General features: G+C 36.8%; 1 protein-coding gene across 3 annotated transcripts in view; it reads right to left on the reverse strand.

The window, feature by feature from the left end:
• The window catches only part of EHBP1 (EH domain binding protein 1), a 460296-nt gene that overhangs the window by 103576 nt on the left and 337209 nt on the right, over positions 1–19511 (reverse strand). For all 3 annotated transcript variants that reach the window (XM_089922339.1, XM_089922338.1, XM_022597318.3), the window contains 2 exons: positions 1998–2176; positions 1311–1359 (listed from right to left, as the gene is read on the reverse strand). In XM_089922339.1, coding sequence (XP_089778465.1) covers positions 1311–1359; positions 1998–2176 — 228 coding nt within the window. The remainder of the gene's footprint in view (positions 1–1310; positions 1360–1997; positions 2177–19511) is intronic.

The raw sequence follows: 19511 nt of genomic DNA on the forward strand, positions 1-19511 counted from the left end.
GGTCCAGGAACATCCCACATGCCGTGGAGCGGCTGGGCCCGTGAGCCATGGCCGCTGAGCCTGCGCGTCTGGAGCCTGTGCTTCGCAGCAGGAGAGGCCACAACAGTGAGAGGCCCGCATACCGAAAAAAAACAAAAAAACCCCCCAAAAAACCCCATATGATTACACAAGAAACCAATTATTGAAAAATAAGTATTTGAAAATATTAGGAAAATGGAATTTGAGAAACAAATGTGCTTCTTATGGATGTACAAACTGCTATAATTATGAAGAAGTGATGAGCTTAAAAGGTAGCGTAGATATTTGCAACTGTAAAGTGATATGAAAATATCTGAGATTCTAAAGGTGAAAAAGTCTCAGGCATGGCTAATACTACAGTGGTTTGTTGTTTAAATTGATAATTGAAGAAAATGCTAAATTTCAGTTAAAGAAATGAGAAAATAATTTTTTTTTTCCCTAGCCATGATCAAGGATCCCCTGAATTCTATCCATAGCTCCCAGGTTAAGAACTCTTGCTCTAAGACAACACTTTTCAGTTGAAGAATTCAATTCAGCAGGAAAAAAAGCATTAAATGAGTACCTGCTGTATGCTGAGATAGGTGCTTCCTCCTTTTTTATGTTGTGGTGCACACAGAAAATTGTAATATCGTGCTGCATTTGGGGGTACATAGTTAAGTCAGCCTGCAGCCACAGTCAGCTGGCCCAGAGAGCTCTAGCAGCTCAGGCCTGTGCAGCTACCCTGAGGACTGAAAGGATCAGTATCTTCCCCACACCAATTGGGAAGCTCTGACCTCAGTACATTAATTAATTATGTGGAAAAAAAACTGCACAGTTTACCAGAAAAAGGGGGAAAAAAGGGGGAAAAAAAGAAAAAAAAAAAAAAGAACCAATGTTCAATCTTTTTGCCTCTGGGAACATATGGATTTTTTTTTGCATACCCATCAGGCCCCTGCTTTCATCCCCTCCCAACAGGTTTTTCTAAACTCATGGCACAACAGTTTGGATTGCACTTTTTAAAAGCTAAATCTTGCTAAGAGCTAAATAAAAGCAACATGCTTTAACAAACATTTAACAGTTTATGAAGTTCATACATATTATTATAATCTGATGCCAGTCTGGCACTTGTGATTTTTAAAGGCCATGACAAACTAGAGTAAACCATGCATCCTACTGGAACTTTAGGAAACAGACTACCTTCTGTGAGCTATAGTTAGGACCTCACAAAACAACCTCACTTTCCCCAAATTAATAAATGCCTGAGGAGAAGCCAAAATTGACACTATGTATTTTTTTTCTTTGGCAATTCTTACCTTTTTGTTGTTCTCTTTAATGTCTTGAGGATTCAGAGACTTGTAGTCACTGAGGGAGAAAATGGCACAGTAGGTACATACAGTAATTGATAAAAACAGCTGTTTTTAAAACAAACTGAATCTTAAAATTTGACATTCAATAATACCAAAGAGTAACTAGCAATTTCACAGCAATTCTATCAACAAAACTAATAGTGTGGAAAATTAAGGAAATAAATAAATTAATTAATTAATTAATAAATAACAGTGATTACAAGTTCCAATGCCTGAAGCTTTCCATCTAAAAGAGAAGTTAAGGTAGGGGACCAGAGACTAGCCTGGACAACCAAATTCACCATGAGGTAACCCCTTGTTGTCAATGTATAAAGAGATACAGGCTTATCTGTCTCATCTCATTTTAACACTAACACAATTTTCATAATAATTTGAAGTCAGTTTTTTGTACGAGATTAAGGAAAAAAATATGCTCTTTTAAAACAGAAAAGATTGTTTTTAGGCATCAAGAAGGAACAACTTTTCTTTCTGGGATATACTTCTTCTCCCAAAAAGCAAGAGTATGGGTGATAAAAAAAAAAATCAAGTATTTCAGGACATGTGCTAAGAAATTATTTTATGGTTTGTTTCTTTTTTTTATAAAACTTTATTATTTACAAAATATTTATAGGAATGGAAAGTGTTTCTACTTACATTAAATCTGGTCTAAAGTGGTGTAATATTGCACAAAAAGATAAACCATTTCTCCACGATGTAGTAAAATTGGTGATTTTCACTCCCCGGTAATTTTTTGTAACTTCTTTGCACCATACAAGCAATGACTGACTAGCATTTGGCTTTCGTCCCAAAACAGGACTTGGTATAGGACTCGGCTAAAAAAAATGAAAAGAGGAAAACATTAAAATAATTTAATGGAAGTTGAAAATTAACATTAATTGACCTAACTGGATCACTTGAACACTTTGATGTCAGTTTAGGTACTTCAAAACTGTCACTTCAAGACAACTGTAACCTCTAAGAAAGGAGACATGAATCTTAAGTTATTATCTTCAGTTTAAGCCTATGGCGTCTGCTTGACAAAGATATACATATGCAAGATTTTAATGTTATACATAAGAACAGGCCAAGAGCTACATTAATGGAAACATTAAAGTATTTAAATACTTAAGGCTGAATATCTATATAACTCTCACATACTAAAAAAATCTTCCCCAAATGCAATCATGTACAAATATAGTTTCTTTTTGAGTATATTAAAAAGAATGTATTTTGAAGTCTAACTGTAGCACAAATTGTTAGTGGTGAAGAGGTCAAAATAATAGTTTTTAAAAATACAGTAATTGGGAATTCCCTGGTGGTCCAGTGGTTAGGACTCGGTGCTTTCATTGCAGGGGCCCAGGTTCATTCCCTGGTTGGGGCACTAAGATCCCGCAGGCCGCGAGGTGCGACCAAAAAATATATATACATACAGTAATCATACACATTTTAGTGCAATGATAACCATATTCAAACATACTTCTTATATAAATTTAATTCTGGCAAAACAGATTTAGTTATTAGCGACAGTCAGGTGTTGGTAGTAATAGCACACATCAGTATATAATTTGGATTTGCTCCAAATATCTTCTAATTATTGATGGCTACTTTTGGATATTATTAGGTTAGCTAGGTGTGTGGGTGTAGGGGGATGTGTGTTTTAAATCTAAAGCATTTACTTGATTTTTCCCCTTGTTCATATACTTAAAACAACAATGATAACAACAAAACAAAGACTCATAATAAGATTTTTATCCTAAACTTTTGTTATTCTTAAAACCATGTCATTTTCTTTTACTGAATAACAATCACATTTTGTGATGGTAACTTTAGAGATTGATATAATTGAAAACTATAAAAAAAACTACTAAAAGTTTCTAGACTTTAAATATTGCTATCAATTAAGAGTGCTGTCTATAGACATAAATAGAAGCCCTCTAAAATAAGGTGAAAGGAGAACAATTATTTACCCCTAATATCATTTGAGTTTAACAAGCAAACCATTCTTGCCACACAGCTTACTTAAGAAAGACCAATGATGCCCCCATTTGACAAAAGGATGTTAGTGCCATACAATTTAAATCAACCCCACATAATTATGATTTATGTATTCACTGCTCCTGTGGGAAGACAAGTAAGAAACACCAAGAATGTAATTTCTTACTTTTTATTAACTGTCTGATTAACAAATTGTTATATAAACAACCATGAATCTAGCAAAGCGTTGTTCTTTAAATGATCACCTATACAAAGTCAATGTTGAAAAATTTCCAGGTCATAAAAATCAGCAAATTTGGGTTAGTTTTACTTCATATGAAGAAGTAGATAAAAAATAGAATCCCCAATATAGGAGGATATTTACCTTAGAATAGATGATAGCTTTTTTTTTAACATCTTTATTGGAGTATAATTGCTTTACAATGGTGTGTTAGTTTCCATTTTATAACAAAGTGAATCAGTTATACATATACACATATCCCCATATCTCTTCCCTCTTGCGTCTCCCTCCCTCCCACCCTCCCTATCCCACCCCTCTAGGGATCACCCTAGATCAGCACCGAGCTGATCTCCCTGTGCTATGCAGCTGCTTCCCACTAGCTACCTGTTTTACGTTTGGTAGTGTATATATGTCCATGCCACTGTCTCACTTTGTCCCAGCTTACCCTTCCCCCTCCCCGTATCCTCAAGTTCATTCTCCAGTAGGTCTGCGTCTTTGTTCCCGTCTTGCCCCTATGTTCTTCACGACCATTTTTGTTTTGTTTTGTAGATTTAGATTTTTAGATATATGTGTTAGCATATGGTATTTGTTTTTCTCTTTCTGACTTACTTCACTCTGTATGACAGACTCTAGGTCCATCCACCTCACTACAAATAACTCAATTTCATTTCTTTTTATGGCTGAGTAATAGTCCATTGTATGTATGTGCCACGTCTTCTTTATCCATTCATCTGTTGATGGATGCTTAGGTTGCTTCCATGTCCTGGCTATTGTAAATAGAGCTGCAATGAATATTGGGGTGCATGTGTCTTTTTGAATTATGGTTTTCTCAAGGTATATGCCCAGTAATGGGATTGCTGGGTCGTACGGTAGTTCTATTTTGTTTTTTAAGGAACCTCCATACTGTTCTCCATAGTGGCTGTATCAATTTACATTCCCACCAACCGTGCAAGAGGGTTCCCTTTTCTCCACACCCTCCCCAGCATTTATTTTTGTAGATTTTTTGATGATGGCCATTCTGACTGGTGTGAGGTGATACCTCATTGTAGTTTTGATTTGCATTTCTCTAATGATTAGTGATGTTGAGCATTCTTTCATGTGTTTGTTGGCAATCTGTATGTCTTCTTTGGAGAAATGTCTATTTAGGTCTCCTGCCCATTTTTGGATTGGGTTGTTTGTTTTTTTGATATTGAGCTGCATGAGCTGCTTGTAAATCTTGGAGATTAATCCTCTGTCAGTTGCTTCATTTGCAAATATTTTCTCCCATTCTGAGGGTTGTCTTTTTGTCTTGTTTGTTTCCTTTGCTGTGCAAGCTTCTGAGTTTCATTAGGTCCTATTTGTTTATTTTTGTTTTTATTTCCATTTCTCTAGGAGGTGGGTCAAAAACGATCTTGCTGTGATTTATGTCATAGAGTGTTCTGCCTATGTTTTCCTCTAAGAGTTTGATAGTGTCTGGCCTTACATTTAGGTCTTTAATCCATTTTGAGTTTATTTTTGTGTATGGTGTTAGGAAGTGTTCTAATTTCATTCTTTCACATGTAGCGGTCCAGTTTTCCCAGAACGACTTATTGAAGAGGCTGTCTTTTCTCCAGTGTATATTCTTGCCTCCTTTATCAAAGATAAGGTGACCATATGTGCGTGGGTTTATCTCTGGACTTTCTATATTTCTGTTTTTGTGCCAGTACCATACTGTCTTGATTACTGTAGCTTTGTAGTATAGTCTGAAGTCAGGGAGCCTGATTCCTCCATCTCCATTTTTCTTTCTCAAGATTGCTTTGGCTATTCAGGGTCTTTTGTGTTTCCACACAAATTGCAAAATTTTTTGTTCTAGTTCTGTGAAATGTGATAGCTCTTTTAACTATCAATCTAGCATGTATTAAAATGACACCCCCCCGCCCCCGGCCCTGCACTGTAAGGCATGTGGGACTTCCCCAGCCCGGGATGGAACCCATGCCCCCTGCAGTGGAAGCATGGAGTCTTAACCACTGAACCACCGGGGAAGTCCTAAAATGAACTATTAAATATGTAAAAGTGACTTTTCATAAAGGCAATCTTTTAAATAATGGAAAATCTTTTCAAAAATGTGTTTGTGACTAGTTCATTGATTCCCTGGCTCGTCCACAGAGCATTCTTCACTGCAGTTCCAGATTAAGTGAGTAGAGGGATTTGAAAGTCACAGTGAAAAGTCACTTTTAGGTAAAAAGATATTTTCAAATCCCTCTAGCCAAGGATTCAATGAACTAGGCACAAACACATTTATTTAAAAGATTGCCTTTATTAAAATGTTTTTCTATATCAAATTATACTATTAAGGTATTGATTAATTTCAAGCATGTGTAGCATGTACACAGGCCAGATAATCTGCAACTATCGTTACACCGATTAATTCTAATCATCAATAGCATGTACATAAGTAAAGTACAAATGCCATTGTCACCATGCTGTAATCTAGAGTGGCTTTCTGTACTTAAAAATTGAGAAAAACCTACCATGTCATTATGATTATGAATATATTCTTGTTTCTAAGAAGGCTCAATATGAAAAGGCTAGAAGAACTAAAGTAAACTTTGGATTTATCCTAACACAAAACCCTTGTATTAAAACATCTCACAGGGATGCTTATTGCACTGCCAGGAAAAAGAAGTCATATGTAATGGAAGAAACTGATGAAATTATAAGCCCTATAAATGATCATGTTGGTTGCAGACAAAGAAAACTGAAGTAGAACCACTGTTTGATGAATCATCCACTTCAGAAGGGCTGAGCTTTCATCCGATATTTTGCAGAGGGTAAGAAAGAAAGAAATAGTTATATCATTTCAAAACCTTCAGTATATAAATGGATGAAACTGCTTGTTTCTTGCTACAGACGGCTCCTGATTTTGTATGTGGCAGCTTCCTTGACTTCCCTATGTCTCAGCTTCCTCATCTATGAAATGGGGGATTGTAATGATACTTGTCTCACAGTGCTGTTATAGTAACAAGATCTGCCTTCCTTGCCTTCCACCCATTATGCTCATTACCACTCTCTCCCTTGATCACTCTGAACCAAACTGACTTCTTTGCTGTTCCTTGGATACCCCAGATGGGGTCCCACCTTAGTGCCTTTACACAGATTGTTCCAGTTGTACGATTAACTCCAATACAACCATCTCTATCAGGCCTATTCTGACCACCCCATCTAATAATGCAACCCATCTCTATTGCCCAGTCCCAAACCAGCACTCCTGACCTTCCCTTCCCTTACTCTGATGTTTCCATAGTATTTATAATCTTCTTATAGTCCACATACTTTATTTTGGTCATTACCAAAATATACTTATTGGCTATGTTTATTGCTTATTACCTGTCCATCCTCAGTAAATAAAAGGGCTATGAGGGCAGGGATTTTAATTTGTTTTGTTTTTATTAACCTATCCCAGAACAGTTCCTGGCATATAGTAGGTACTCAGTAAATACTGTTAAATGAATAAATGCATGCAAAACATTTAGCACAAAGTACAGCACATAGTAACCATTTGGTGAATGTTAACTGCAATTATAAATACTACCACTGATACAGTATCAGCACTTGAATTCCTATTTTTGAGGGTCTTTTGGAAATTTGAATCGCCATGAATTTCTTCAAGACAGTGGAAAATTTTTTTGCAAACCAAGCTTTAACTCAGCGGTCCCCAACCTTTTTGGCTTCAGGGACTGGTTTCCTGGAAGACAATTTCTCCGCTGACAGGGTGGGGGTAGGAGAGATGGTTCGGGAGGTAATGCGAGCGATGGGGAACAGCAGACGAAGCCTTGCTCGCTCACCGGCCGTTCACCTCCTGCCGTTATCGGTTGGGGACCCCTGCTTTAACTAGAAGATAATCTTGATACTCTATGTGCAAAATGGGGTACTTGGAATTTTTGGCAATCTTTTTTTTATGGGTTTGGTAAAAAAAAGAAACTCTGAATGACTTTGTAATTTATTGTTTTCCGAAGAAAGAAAGATACCAAAATCTTGCCATTAAGGGTAGAAACAAATTTCAAATGTTGGAACAACTATTTAAAAGTTCTTTCTTGTATTTTTGCAACGACCGGATGTATGAGAAAGCATCTCTACTTAACATGTTGGGAAAGTAAAGCACAGATATTACAGTTGTCTTTTTTATGCACTGAGAGAGGAAATATCTAAAAGCCATTCTAATTATAACTTTAGGATCAGAATAATCAGAGTCTGTTTAATTAGGTGATCCAGTTTGCTCTCAGTCAAGGCACTGTGTGGATGAAATTGCACAATCTCAGTTTAACTGAGAACTACAGTTAGATGTCAACCAACATGATTATTAAGGCAGTTTAAAGTGGTGAGAGTAGAGAGGATCTAGGACTTGAGACCACAGTTTGACTTGACAGTTCTAGGCTCTAATATAGATAATATTAAAATACTATTTCTGTTAACATAGCATACTACATGCAGTATTAAAGACAGTAAGGCCACCAAGTTATTCTTGCTAACAACAGCAACAGGATCTCTTTCAGGAAACCTAGTCAAATAACTTGTTACAAAGTTTCCTAAGTTTCAACAGTTGTAAGAAATTTCAATTCCACTTTCTTCTACTCTACTCCTCTGACTACAGTTGCTTTCTCTTTGGCTGTTTCCCCTTCTTCCACTGATACAAGCATATATTCCTCTAGGTATTGCTCTAAATAGTTTTCTCTCTCCACACTTTGAATTGATTCACTCCCAGGATTCCAACTATCACTTCCATGCAGATGATTCCCAAATATACATTTATAGTTCAAAACTATCTCAAGTTGACATTTCCAGCTGGCTGTCCTTCCTGCCACATAAAATTCAGACTCAATATGTCCCAAACCATAATTATACTTTTTCCTTATAACCTGCTTCATTTTTATTATGTTTGCAAATGATACTACAATTATATTGTCCCAATCATCTAGACTCTCTCAGAATCAGCTTTGAACTCTCTTCCTTCACCTATCATCCTTTACTAGTTAATTCACAGGCAATTTTGATTTTATTGTTGTAAAGTTTTTGCAATTTATCTTCTTTTGCCTAGGCTATTGCAAAATCTTCCAAATAGGGGCTTCCCTGGTGGTGCAGTGGTTGAGAGTCCGCCTGCCGATGCAGGGGACACGGGTTCGTGCCCCGGTCTGGGAAGATCCCACATGCCGCGGAGCGGCTGGGCCCGTGAGCCGTGGCCGTTGGGCCTGCGCGTCCGGAGCCTGTGCTCCGCAACGGGAGAGGCCACAGCAGTGAGAGCCCTGCGTACCACAAAAAAAAAAAAAAAAAAAAAATCTTCCAAATAGGTTTTCCTTCTTCCAATTCTCTTATTTGACCCATTGCCATAGCAACAGTCTTAAAGTGCAGATCAAAGTCTCTAAAGGCTCTCAAGAACATACAAAATGATGTCAAAATACTGAGCATTGAACATCAAAGCTTTTTCAATGTTTCTATTCTCTAGATGACTCATTATTCTCTAAAATCACTATGGTTTCCTGCCAGCTCCCAGCTCCCCCACTTCCAGTCTTTGATCTTACAGACTGTCACCCAACTTGGAATATCTTCTGTCCCAAGTACAGCTGCTACAATTCCACTCTACCTTCAAGGTTAAGTTCAGCTGTCATCTCCCACGTGAACTCTCTTTCCAACTCCTAGTCAGTAGGAGCACTTTTCAATTTTCCTTTGACTCTTTATGTCTCTCTTATAACATTTTTACTACAATATATTCAATTCTTCTTTCTACAAAAAGACTAACTTTTCATTAATTCTTAAAGTATATTCTGAGCACCTACTATTTCCCACATACAATGTTAAAATCTTTACATGGATTAGCTCATTTAATCTTACAACTCCTCTGAGATAGCTGTTATTCCCAATTTCAGTTGAGAAAACTGACATTATACACCTAGAAGTGGAGGAGTTAGAATCTATACCAAGGTGTTCCCATTCCAGAGCCTGTTCTCTTAAACAACATGCATTTCACACTTTGAGATAATGTAGTTTTAGGACCTCAGTAAAACCTGTAAGTTTTTTTGAGACTAGTGATTGCTTCGGTCAACTTACCTTTTTCAGAACTTAGATCACTGCCCCAGTGTATATTAAATTAATTGATTTTTAAAAAGGCAATCTAACCACTTTAAAACCTAGGAGTATTCTATTAGTAAAATCCTTTGCGCATTCTGCTGTATCTTAGATTATTGGTTGGAACTAGAACTAAGTACAGAGCAATGAGATACACACTACCATTGCTAAAGCTGCAGGACATTTTGGTCTCCCTACTACTGATTCTGGGTAGTCTTCTCCCAACCACAAATTATTGCAAATGGTTGAGGGAACTTTGGATAAATTTAACATTTGGTGAGCCCCAAGCAACAGCAGTGGTGAAAACAAGAATATTTGTATCAGTACTGTTCCTATCCTTTTTCAAAGTGTTTTCATTTAAGTAATTTCAATTTATTCTCAGAGAAAAACTGAAAGTTAGGCTTTGTTATTCTACTACTAGACAATCAGAAAGATTATTCTGTAATAAAGTCATATTGGGAGGAACTTCTGTTTACATTAAAGGAGGACTAACATCTGAACACATTTTTAAAAAGCTGAACAAAGTATTTTTTAGGGGACTTCCCTGCAGGTCCAGTGGTTAAGAATCTGTCTTGCAAAGCAGGGGACGATGGTTGGATCCTTTGTCGGGGAACTAAGATCCCACATGCCGCGGGGCAACTAAGCCCGCGTACCGCAACTACAGAGCCCACACACTACAACTAGAGAGAAGCCCGCACACCGCAACGAAGAGCCCGCCCGCACGAAAAATCCCACGTGCCGCAACTAAGACCAAATAAATAAATAAATAACAATTTTAAAAAGTACTTTTTAGACAACCTTCTAAGAAATGTCCAAGTCTAGACCTGGACAGACTAGAAAACCATAGTGAGTGAAACTCTCAGTTCTCCTTTCTTAATGGTTGATCTGGAAGAGTGAGTTAAGAGACAGAGCTACACTTTTGGTAGACTTCCAAACAGCAATATGATCCCCTCTACCCTCAAAAGTAGAAAAAATAAAATAATAAAGAGCACAAAAACATATTGTACAACACAGGGAATATAGCCAATATTTTATAACAACTATAAATGAAACATAACCTTTAAAAATTGTAAATCACTTTGTTGTACACCTAAAACTTATATAATATTGTACAGCAACTAACCGCAATAAAAAAAGATGAAAGCAAAAAATAATGAAATAGAAGGTAAACATACAATAAAAAGGATCAACAAAACCAAAAGTTGCTTCTTTGAAAAGACAAAATTGTTTAAAATTATAGTGTGACTGATCAAGAAAAAAAGAGGGAAGCAAATTCCTAGAAAAGTATAGCCAGAAGAAATAAAAATCCTGGAGAGTTCTATCACTATTAAAGAAACTGAATTTGTAATTAAATACCTTCCTATAAAAAATTCTTTGACCTAAGTGATAAATTCCACCAAACATTCAAGGAAGAAATATCTCCAACATTACACAAATTCTTCCAGAGAGTAAGAAAAATGAGTTTAATTTCCCACCTCATTTCATGATCCAAGCAAATCTTTTTTTTCCTCATGATACTTTTTTTAAAAAAAATTTATTGAACTATAGTTGATTTACAATGTTGTATTAATTTCTGCTGTACAGCAAAATGACTGCCATACACACACACATATATATATATATTCTTTTTCATATTCTTCCCCATTTTGGTTTATCACAGGATACTGAATATAGTTCCCTGTGCTACACAGTAGGATCTTGTTGTTTATCCATCCTATATATACTAGTTTGCATCTGCAAATCCCAAACTCCCCTACCACCGTCCCCCACACCCATTTGATAACCACAAGTCTGTTCTCTATGTTGTTGAGTCTTTGTTTCGTAGATATATTCATTTGTGTCATATTTTAGATTCCACATATAAGTGATATCATATGGTATTTGTCTTTCTCTTTCTGACTTACTTCTGTCAGTATGATAATCTCTAGGTCCATCCATGTTGCTGCAAATGGCATGAATTCATTCTTTTTTTTTTTTTTTTTTTTTTTTGTGGTACGTGGGCCTCTCACTGTTGTGGCCTCTCCTGTTGCGGAGCACAGGCTCTGGACGTGCAGGCTCAGTGGCCATGGCTCACGGGCCCAGCCGCTCCACAGCACGTGGGATCTTCCCGGACTGGGGCACGAACCCGTGTCCCCTGCATCGGCAGGCAGACTCTCAACCACTGCGCCACCAGGGAATCCCGATTTCATTCTTTTTTATGGCTAAGTACATACACATACACACACACCCCATATCTTCTTTACCCATTCATCTATTGATGGACATTTAGATTGTTTCCACGTCTTGGCTATTGTAAATAATGCTGCAATGAAAACAAGGGTGCATGTATCTTTTCAAATTATAGTTTTTTCTGGGTATATGCCCAAGAGTGGATCCCTATCAAATTACCCATGACATTTTTAAAAGAACTATAACAAATAATCCTAAAATAGAACAAAGCAGGAGGCATAACCCTCCCAGACTTCAGACAATACTACAAAGCTACAGTAATCAAAACAATGTGGTACTGGCACAAAAACAGACATATGGATCAATGGAACAGAAGAGAGAGCCCAGAAATAAACCTACACACCTATGGTCAATTAACGTGTGACAAAGGAGGCAAGAATCTATAATGTGGAAAAGACAGTCTCTTCAGCAAGTGGTGCTGGGAAAGTTGGACAGCCGCATGTAAACCAATGAAGTTAGAACACACCCTTACACCATTCAAAAGTAAACTCAAAATGGCTTAAAGACTTAAATATAAGACATGACACCATAAAACCCCTAAAAGAGAACACAGGCAAAACATTCTCTGACATAAATCATACCAATGTTTTCTTAGGTCAGTCTCCCACGGCAACATAAATAAAAGCAAAAATAGACAAGTGGGACCTAATTAAACTTACAAGCTTCTGTACAGCAAAGGAAACCATAAACAAAATGAAAAGGCAACCTAAGGACTGGAAGAAAATATTTACAAATGATGCGACTGACAAGGGCATCAAAATATACAAACAGCTCATACAACTCAATAACCAAAAAACAAACAACCCAATTGAAAAATGCACAGAAGACCTAAATAGGCATTTCTCCAAAGAAGACATACACATGGCCAATAGGCACATAAAAAGATGTTCATCATTGCTAATTATTAGAGAAATGCAAATCAAAATCAAGCAAATCTTGAAACCAAAATTCAATAGGATAACACAAAATTACAAAAAAAGTCATGGGGCTTCCCTGGTGGCACAGTGGTTGAGAGTCCGCCTGCCGATGCAGGGGACACGGGTTTGTGCCCCGGTCTGGGAAGATCCCACATGCCGCAGAGCAGCTAGGCCCGTGAGCCATGGCCGCTGAGCCTGCACGTCTGGAGCCTGTGCTCCGTAATGGGAGAGGCCACAACAGTGAGAGGCCCGCATACCGCAAAAAAAAAAAAAAAAAAAAAAATGGTCATGAATATAGATACAAAAGTCTTAATGAAAATGTTAGCACATTGAATCTAGCAATTTATAAATTGAACAAACTGGACTTACCACAGGAATGTACATTTGACTTAACATTAGCAAATCTATTGAGTTAACTTGCCAAATTAACAGATTATAGGGAAAATATATAGATACAACCATCTAAATAGATGCAGAAAAGTATTTAACAAAATTTTATGTCCATTTATAACCTATAAAGTAACCTTAGCAAACTAGTAGTAATAGAAAATCCCTTAACTTGTATAAAGCCTACAGCAAATATCACAATGGTAAAATAGTCAACGTTTTCCCTTCAAGACTAAGAATCTATCACCACTTTTATTCAACAATGTACTGAAGGTTCTTGCTATTGCATTAAGGCCAGAAAAATATATAATGATATAAATATTAGAAAAGAAGCAAAATTAAAACTGATTATTTACATATAATGTAATTATGTAGAAAATCCAAAGAAATCTACAGGTAATTCATTAGAATGAATAAGGGAATTTTAAAAGGTTGCGGGATACAAAAAACAATGTATTACAAAACCAACTGCATTCCTATACACCAACAAAAGCAGTTAGAAATTAAAAATTTTAAGATATTTTATGTCATTCATAGTGACATAAAAATAAAGTACTAAGAAATAAATCTATAAATAATGGATATGACTGCTATAAGAAACCTATCAAGCTTTATTATGAGAAAATAAAGGAGACCTAAAGAGATGGAGAAATATACAATATTCATGGATTAGAATATTCAATTTTGTAAAGACACCAATTTTTTTTTTTTTTTTTTTGGCGGTACGCGGGCCTCTCACTGTTGTGGCCTCTCCCATTGCAGAGCACAGGCTCCGGACGCGCAGGCCCAGCGGCCACGGCTCACGGGCCCAGCCGCTCCGTGGCATGTGGGATCTTCCCGGACTGGGGCACAAACCCACGTCCCCTGCATTGGCAGGCAGACTCTCAACCACTGCACTACCAGGGAAGCCCCATCTTAACCATTTTTAAGTGTACACTTCAGTGTTCTTTTTTTTTTTTTTTGAAATTAATTTATTTATTATTTATTTTTGGCTGTGTTGGGTCTTTGTTGCTGCACACGGGCTTTCTCTAGTTGCGGCGAGTGGGGGCTACTCTTCGTTGTGGTGCACGGGCTTCTCATTGCGGTGGCTTCTCTTATTGCAGAGCACAGGCTCTAGGTGAACAGGCTCAGTAGTTGTGGTGCACGGGCTTAGCTGCTCCGGGGCATGTGGGATCTTCCTGGACCAGGGCTCGAACCCATGTCCCCTGCCTTGGCAGGCAGATTCTTAACCTCTGTGCCACCAGGGAAGTCCCCAGTGTTCTTAAGTACATTCTTATTGTGCAACAATCACCATCATCCATCTCCAGAACATTTTTCACCTTACAGAACTGATACTCTATATCCATTGAACAGTAATTCCCCATTTCGCCTTTTCCACAGCCCTTGGCAACCACCATTCTACTTTCTGTCTCTATGATTTTGACTACTCTAGGTACCTCAAATAAGTGGAATCATACATATCTGTCTTTTTGTGACTGGCTTATTTCACTTAGTGTAATGTTCTCAAGGTTCATCCATGCTGTAGCATATGTCAGAATTTCCTTCCTTTTTGAGGCTAAATAATATTTTATTATATGTATATACCACATTTTGTTTATCCATTCATCAATAGACACATGGGTTGCTTTCAGATTTTGGCTGTTGTGAATAATGCTGCTATGAATATGGGTGTACAAATATCTCGGGACCCTGCTTTCAATTCTTCTGGGTATACACCCAGAAGGGAAATTAGTGGATCATATAATTCTATTTAAAAATTTCTTGAGGAACTTCTATAGTGTTTTCCATTGTTGCTGCACCATTTTACATTCCCACCAACAGCACACAAGGGTCCCAATTTCTCCACATCCTCGCCAACACTTGCTATTTTCTGGGGTTCTTCTGGGTTGTTTTTGTTTTTGATAAGAGTCATCCTAATGGGTGTGAAGTGGTATCTCATTGTGGTTTTGATTTGCACTTCTCTAAAGATTATGGATGTTGAGCATTTTTTTCATGTGCTTATTGGTTATTCATACATCTTCTTTGGTGAAATGTTTATTCAAGTCCTTTGTTCATTTTTGAATTGTTTGCTTTTTGTTGTTGAGTTTTATAAATTCTCTATATATTTTGGATATTAATCCCTTATCAGATATATGATTTGCAAATATTTTCTCATATCATGTAGGCTGCCTTCTCACTCTCTTGTGTCCTTTGATGTACAAAATTTCAAATTTTCATGAAGTCCAATTTATCTATTTTTTTCTTTTGTTGCCTATACCTTTGGTATTATATATTGTCATATCTAAAGTCACGAAGCTTCTGCTTTATATTCTCTTCTAAGAGTTTTATAGTTTTAGCTCATACATTTAGGTCTTTGATCCATTTGGGGTTAATTTTTGAATATGGTATTAGGTAAGAGTCCAACTGCATTCTTTTGCATGAGGATATCTAGTTTTCCAGGATCATTTGTCTAAAACACTGTCCTGTTCCCACTGGATGGACTTGGTACTCTTGTTGAAAATCATTTGATCACATATGTGAGGGTTTATATCTGGGCTCTCTATTCTACTCCACTGGTCTTTGTCTGTCTTTATGCCAGAACCAAACGTTTGATCACTGTAGCTTTGTAGTAAATTTTGAAATCAGGAAGTGTGAGCTCTCCAGCTTTGTTCTTTTTCAGGATTGTTCTGGCTATTCAGGGTCCCCTGAGGTTCCATATGAATTTCAGGATAGATTCTTCTATTTTTGCAAAAACAATTTTTGAATATGCAGATCACTTTGGGTGGTATTGATGTCTTAACAACAATAAATCTTTCAATCTATGAAAATATGAATTGTCCTTCCATTTATTTATGTTGTCTTTAATTTCTTTCATCACTGTTTTCTACCTTTCAGTGTGTAAGTCTTTTTACCTCCTTGGTTAGTTCCTTAGTATTTTATTCTTTTTGATACTATTTTAAATGGAGTTGTTTTCTTAACTTCCTTTTCAGGCTGTTGTTAGTGGTAGAAATGCAACTGATTTTTGTGTGTTGACCTTGTAACCTTTTCTGAACTTATTTATTAGTTCTAACAGTTTCTTTCTTTTCTTTTTTTCTCCGTGGAATCTTTAGGGTTTTCTATATATAAGATCATATCATCTGTGCACATAGATAATTTTACTTCTTCCATTCCAAACTGCATGGCTTTTATTTCTTTTTCTTGCTTAATTGCTCTAGTATGGACTTCCGGTACAAAGCTGAACAGAAGCAGTGAGAGTAGGCATCCTTGTTTTGTTCCTGATCTTAGAGGAAAAGCTTTTTGCCTTTCACCATTGAGTACGGCTGTGGGTTATTCATATATGGCTTTTATTATATTAAGGTAGTTTCTGTCTGTTCCTGGTTTGTTGAGTGCTTTTATCATGAAACGGTGTTGAACTTTTTCAAATGTTTTTTCTGCATCTATTGAGACGATCACCTGATTAAAAAATAGATTTTTGTATGCTGAACCATTCTTGCATTCCAGGAATAAATGCCATTTGGTCATGATATGCAGTTCTTTTAACGTGCTGCTAAAATTCAGTTTGCTAAAATGTTGTTGAGGATTTGTGCATAAATGTTTATAAGGGATATTGGTCTACAGTTTCCTTTTCTTGCCATGTCGTTGGCTCTGCTATCAGGGCATTTGCTGGCATTACAGAATGAGTTAGGAAGTGTTCCCTTATCCTCAATTTTTTGGAAAACTTTGAGGATGACTTGGATTTTTTTTAACCTTAAATGTTTGGTAGAATTCACCAGTGAAGCCACAGATCCGGGGCTTTTCTTTGCTGGGAATTTTTTTTTAATTTTTATTTATTTATTTATTATTTTTGGCTGTATTGGGTATTCGTCTCTGTGCGAGGGCTTTCTCTAGTTGTGGCAAGTGCAGGCCACTCTTCATAGCGGTGCGCGGGCCTCTCACTGTCGCGGCCTCTTGTTGCGGACCACAGGCTCCAGACGTGCAGGCTCAGTAGTTGTGGCTCATGGGTCCAGTTGCTTCGCGGCATGTGGGATCTTCCCAAACCAGGGCTTGAACCCGTGTCCCCTGCATTGGCAGGCAGATTGTCAACCACTGTGCCACCAGGGAAGCCCCAACTGGGAAATTTTTGATGACTGATTCAATGTCTTTATGAATTTATAGGTCTATTCAGGTTTTTTGTTTCTTCATGATTCAGTCTTGGTAAGTTTTGTGTTTCCAGGAATTTGTCCATTTCATCTAAGTCATCCAATTTGTTGGTGTACAGCTATTCATAGTACTTTATTAATTATCCTTTTTATTTCTGTAGAATCGGTAGTAATGTTCTCACATTCATTTCTGATTTTATTTGTGCCTTCTTTTTTTCTTAGTCCATCTTGTTTAAGGTCTGCCAATTCTGTTGATCTTTTCAAAGAACTAATTTTTGGTTTCATTGATTGTCTCTATCTTTTTTTTCCAAGACTTAATTTTCTCAGAGTTCTAGGTTCACAAAAAGTTTAGAGTTAAGTATAGAGATTTCTCACATACCCCCCTGCCACCACACATGCATAGCCCCTCCCATGACCTACATCATTCACCATAACAGTACATTTGTTACCAAGGATGAACTACATTGATGCATCATAATCACCCAAAGTCCATAAAGTACCTTAAGGGGTTCACTCTTGGTGTTCCACATTCTATCAATTTGGACAAATGTACAAAGACTATCCATCATTATAATATCATATAGAGTATTTTCACTCCTCTGTGTTCTGCCTATTCATTTCTGTCCACAACCCTGCTCCTGGCAGTGATCTTATTGTCTTCATATTTTTGCCTTTTTCAGAAATCATATAGTTGGAATCATACAGTATGTAGCCTTTCCTGAGGCTTTTTCACTTAGTAATATGCATTTAAAATTCCTCCATGTCATTTCATGGTGTGATAGCTCGTTTCTTTTCAGTGCTAAATAATATTCCATTGTCTGGATGTACCACAGTTTATCCATTCATCTACTGAAGGACATCTTGGATACTTCCAAGTTTTGGCAATTATGAATAAAACTGCTATAATCATCTACTTGCAGGTTTCTGTGTGAACATTTGTTTTCAACTCCTTTGGATAAATACCAAGGAGTGAAATTGGAGATCATAAGGTAAGAATATGTTTACTTTCATAAGAGATCACCAGTCTTCTGAAGTAGCTATACCATTTTTCATTCCCACCATCAATGAATGAGAGTTCTTATGCTCCACATCCTTGGTAGCTTTTGGTGTTTTCAGTGTTCTGGATTTTGGCCATTCTAATAGGTATGTAGTGGCATCTCATTGTTTTAATTGGCATTTCCCTGATGACATGTGATGTGGAGCATTTTTTAATATGCTCATTTGATATCTGTAAATCTTCTTTGGAGAGGTGTCTGTTAAGGTCATTGGCCCATTTTTAAATTGGGTTGTTTGTTCTCTTATTGTTGAGTTTTAAGAGTTTTTTTGGTTATTTTGGGTAACAGTCTTTTATCAGATATGTCTCTTGCAAATATTTTCTACCTATCTGTGGCTTGTCTTCTCATTTTCTCCACATTGTCTTTCACAGAGCAGGAGTTTTAAATTTTAATGAAATCCAGCTTATCCATTATCTCTTTCAGAGATTATGGCTTTGGTGTTGTATGTAAGTCTTCAAAATTCAGTGTGCACTTGGCACTTACAACACATCTCAATTTAGACAGGTGTTGAATGGCCGCATGTATCCAATGGCTACTACATGAGACAGTTACAGACATATTTTGATTTTTTTATACCTTACTTTGTTAATAAAAATTGTATATATTCAAGGTGTACAATGTGATGTTTTGATATACATACACACTATAAAATGATTACTACAACCAAGCAAATTAACATATCCGTCACTTCACACTGTTACTTTTTTTTGTGTGTGGTGATAACATTTAAGATCTATTTCTTAGCAAATTTAAGCATACAATACAGTATTATTAACTATTATTAACTATCATTATGCTGTACATTAGATCATTAGAACTTATTTTACATAAAACTTTGTACCCATTGACCAACATATTCTCTGCCTGCCACACACTCTTGCTAGTAACCATCATTCTGTGCTTCTATGAATTCCACTTTTCTTAGATTCCACATATAACTGAAATCCTGCAGTAGTCTTCCTTCTGAGCTTGATTTATTTCATTAGCATAATGTCCTCCAGGTTCATCCATGTTGTTACAAATGGCAGCATTTCCTCTTTTTAAGGGCTGAATAATATTCCATTGTAAATATATACTACAATTTCCTTATCTATTCATCCACTGACAGACACTTAGGTTGTTTCAATATCTTGGCTATTGTAAATAATGCAGCAATGAACATCAGAGTG

The sequence above is a fragment of the Delphinapterus leucas genome, chromosome 13 (assembly GCF_059928025.1).
Source record: "Delphinapterus leucas isolate spDelLeu-1000000601 "Yukka" chromosome 13, BTC_Dleu_Yukka2, whole genome shotgun sequence".
NCBI lineage: Eukaryota > Metazoa > Chordata > Mammalia > Artiodactyla > Monodontidae > Delphinapterus > Delphinapterus leucas.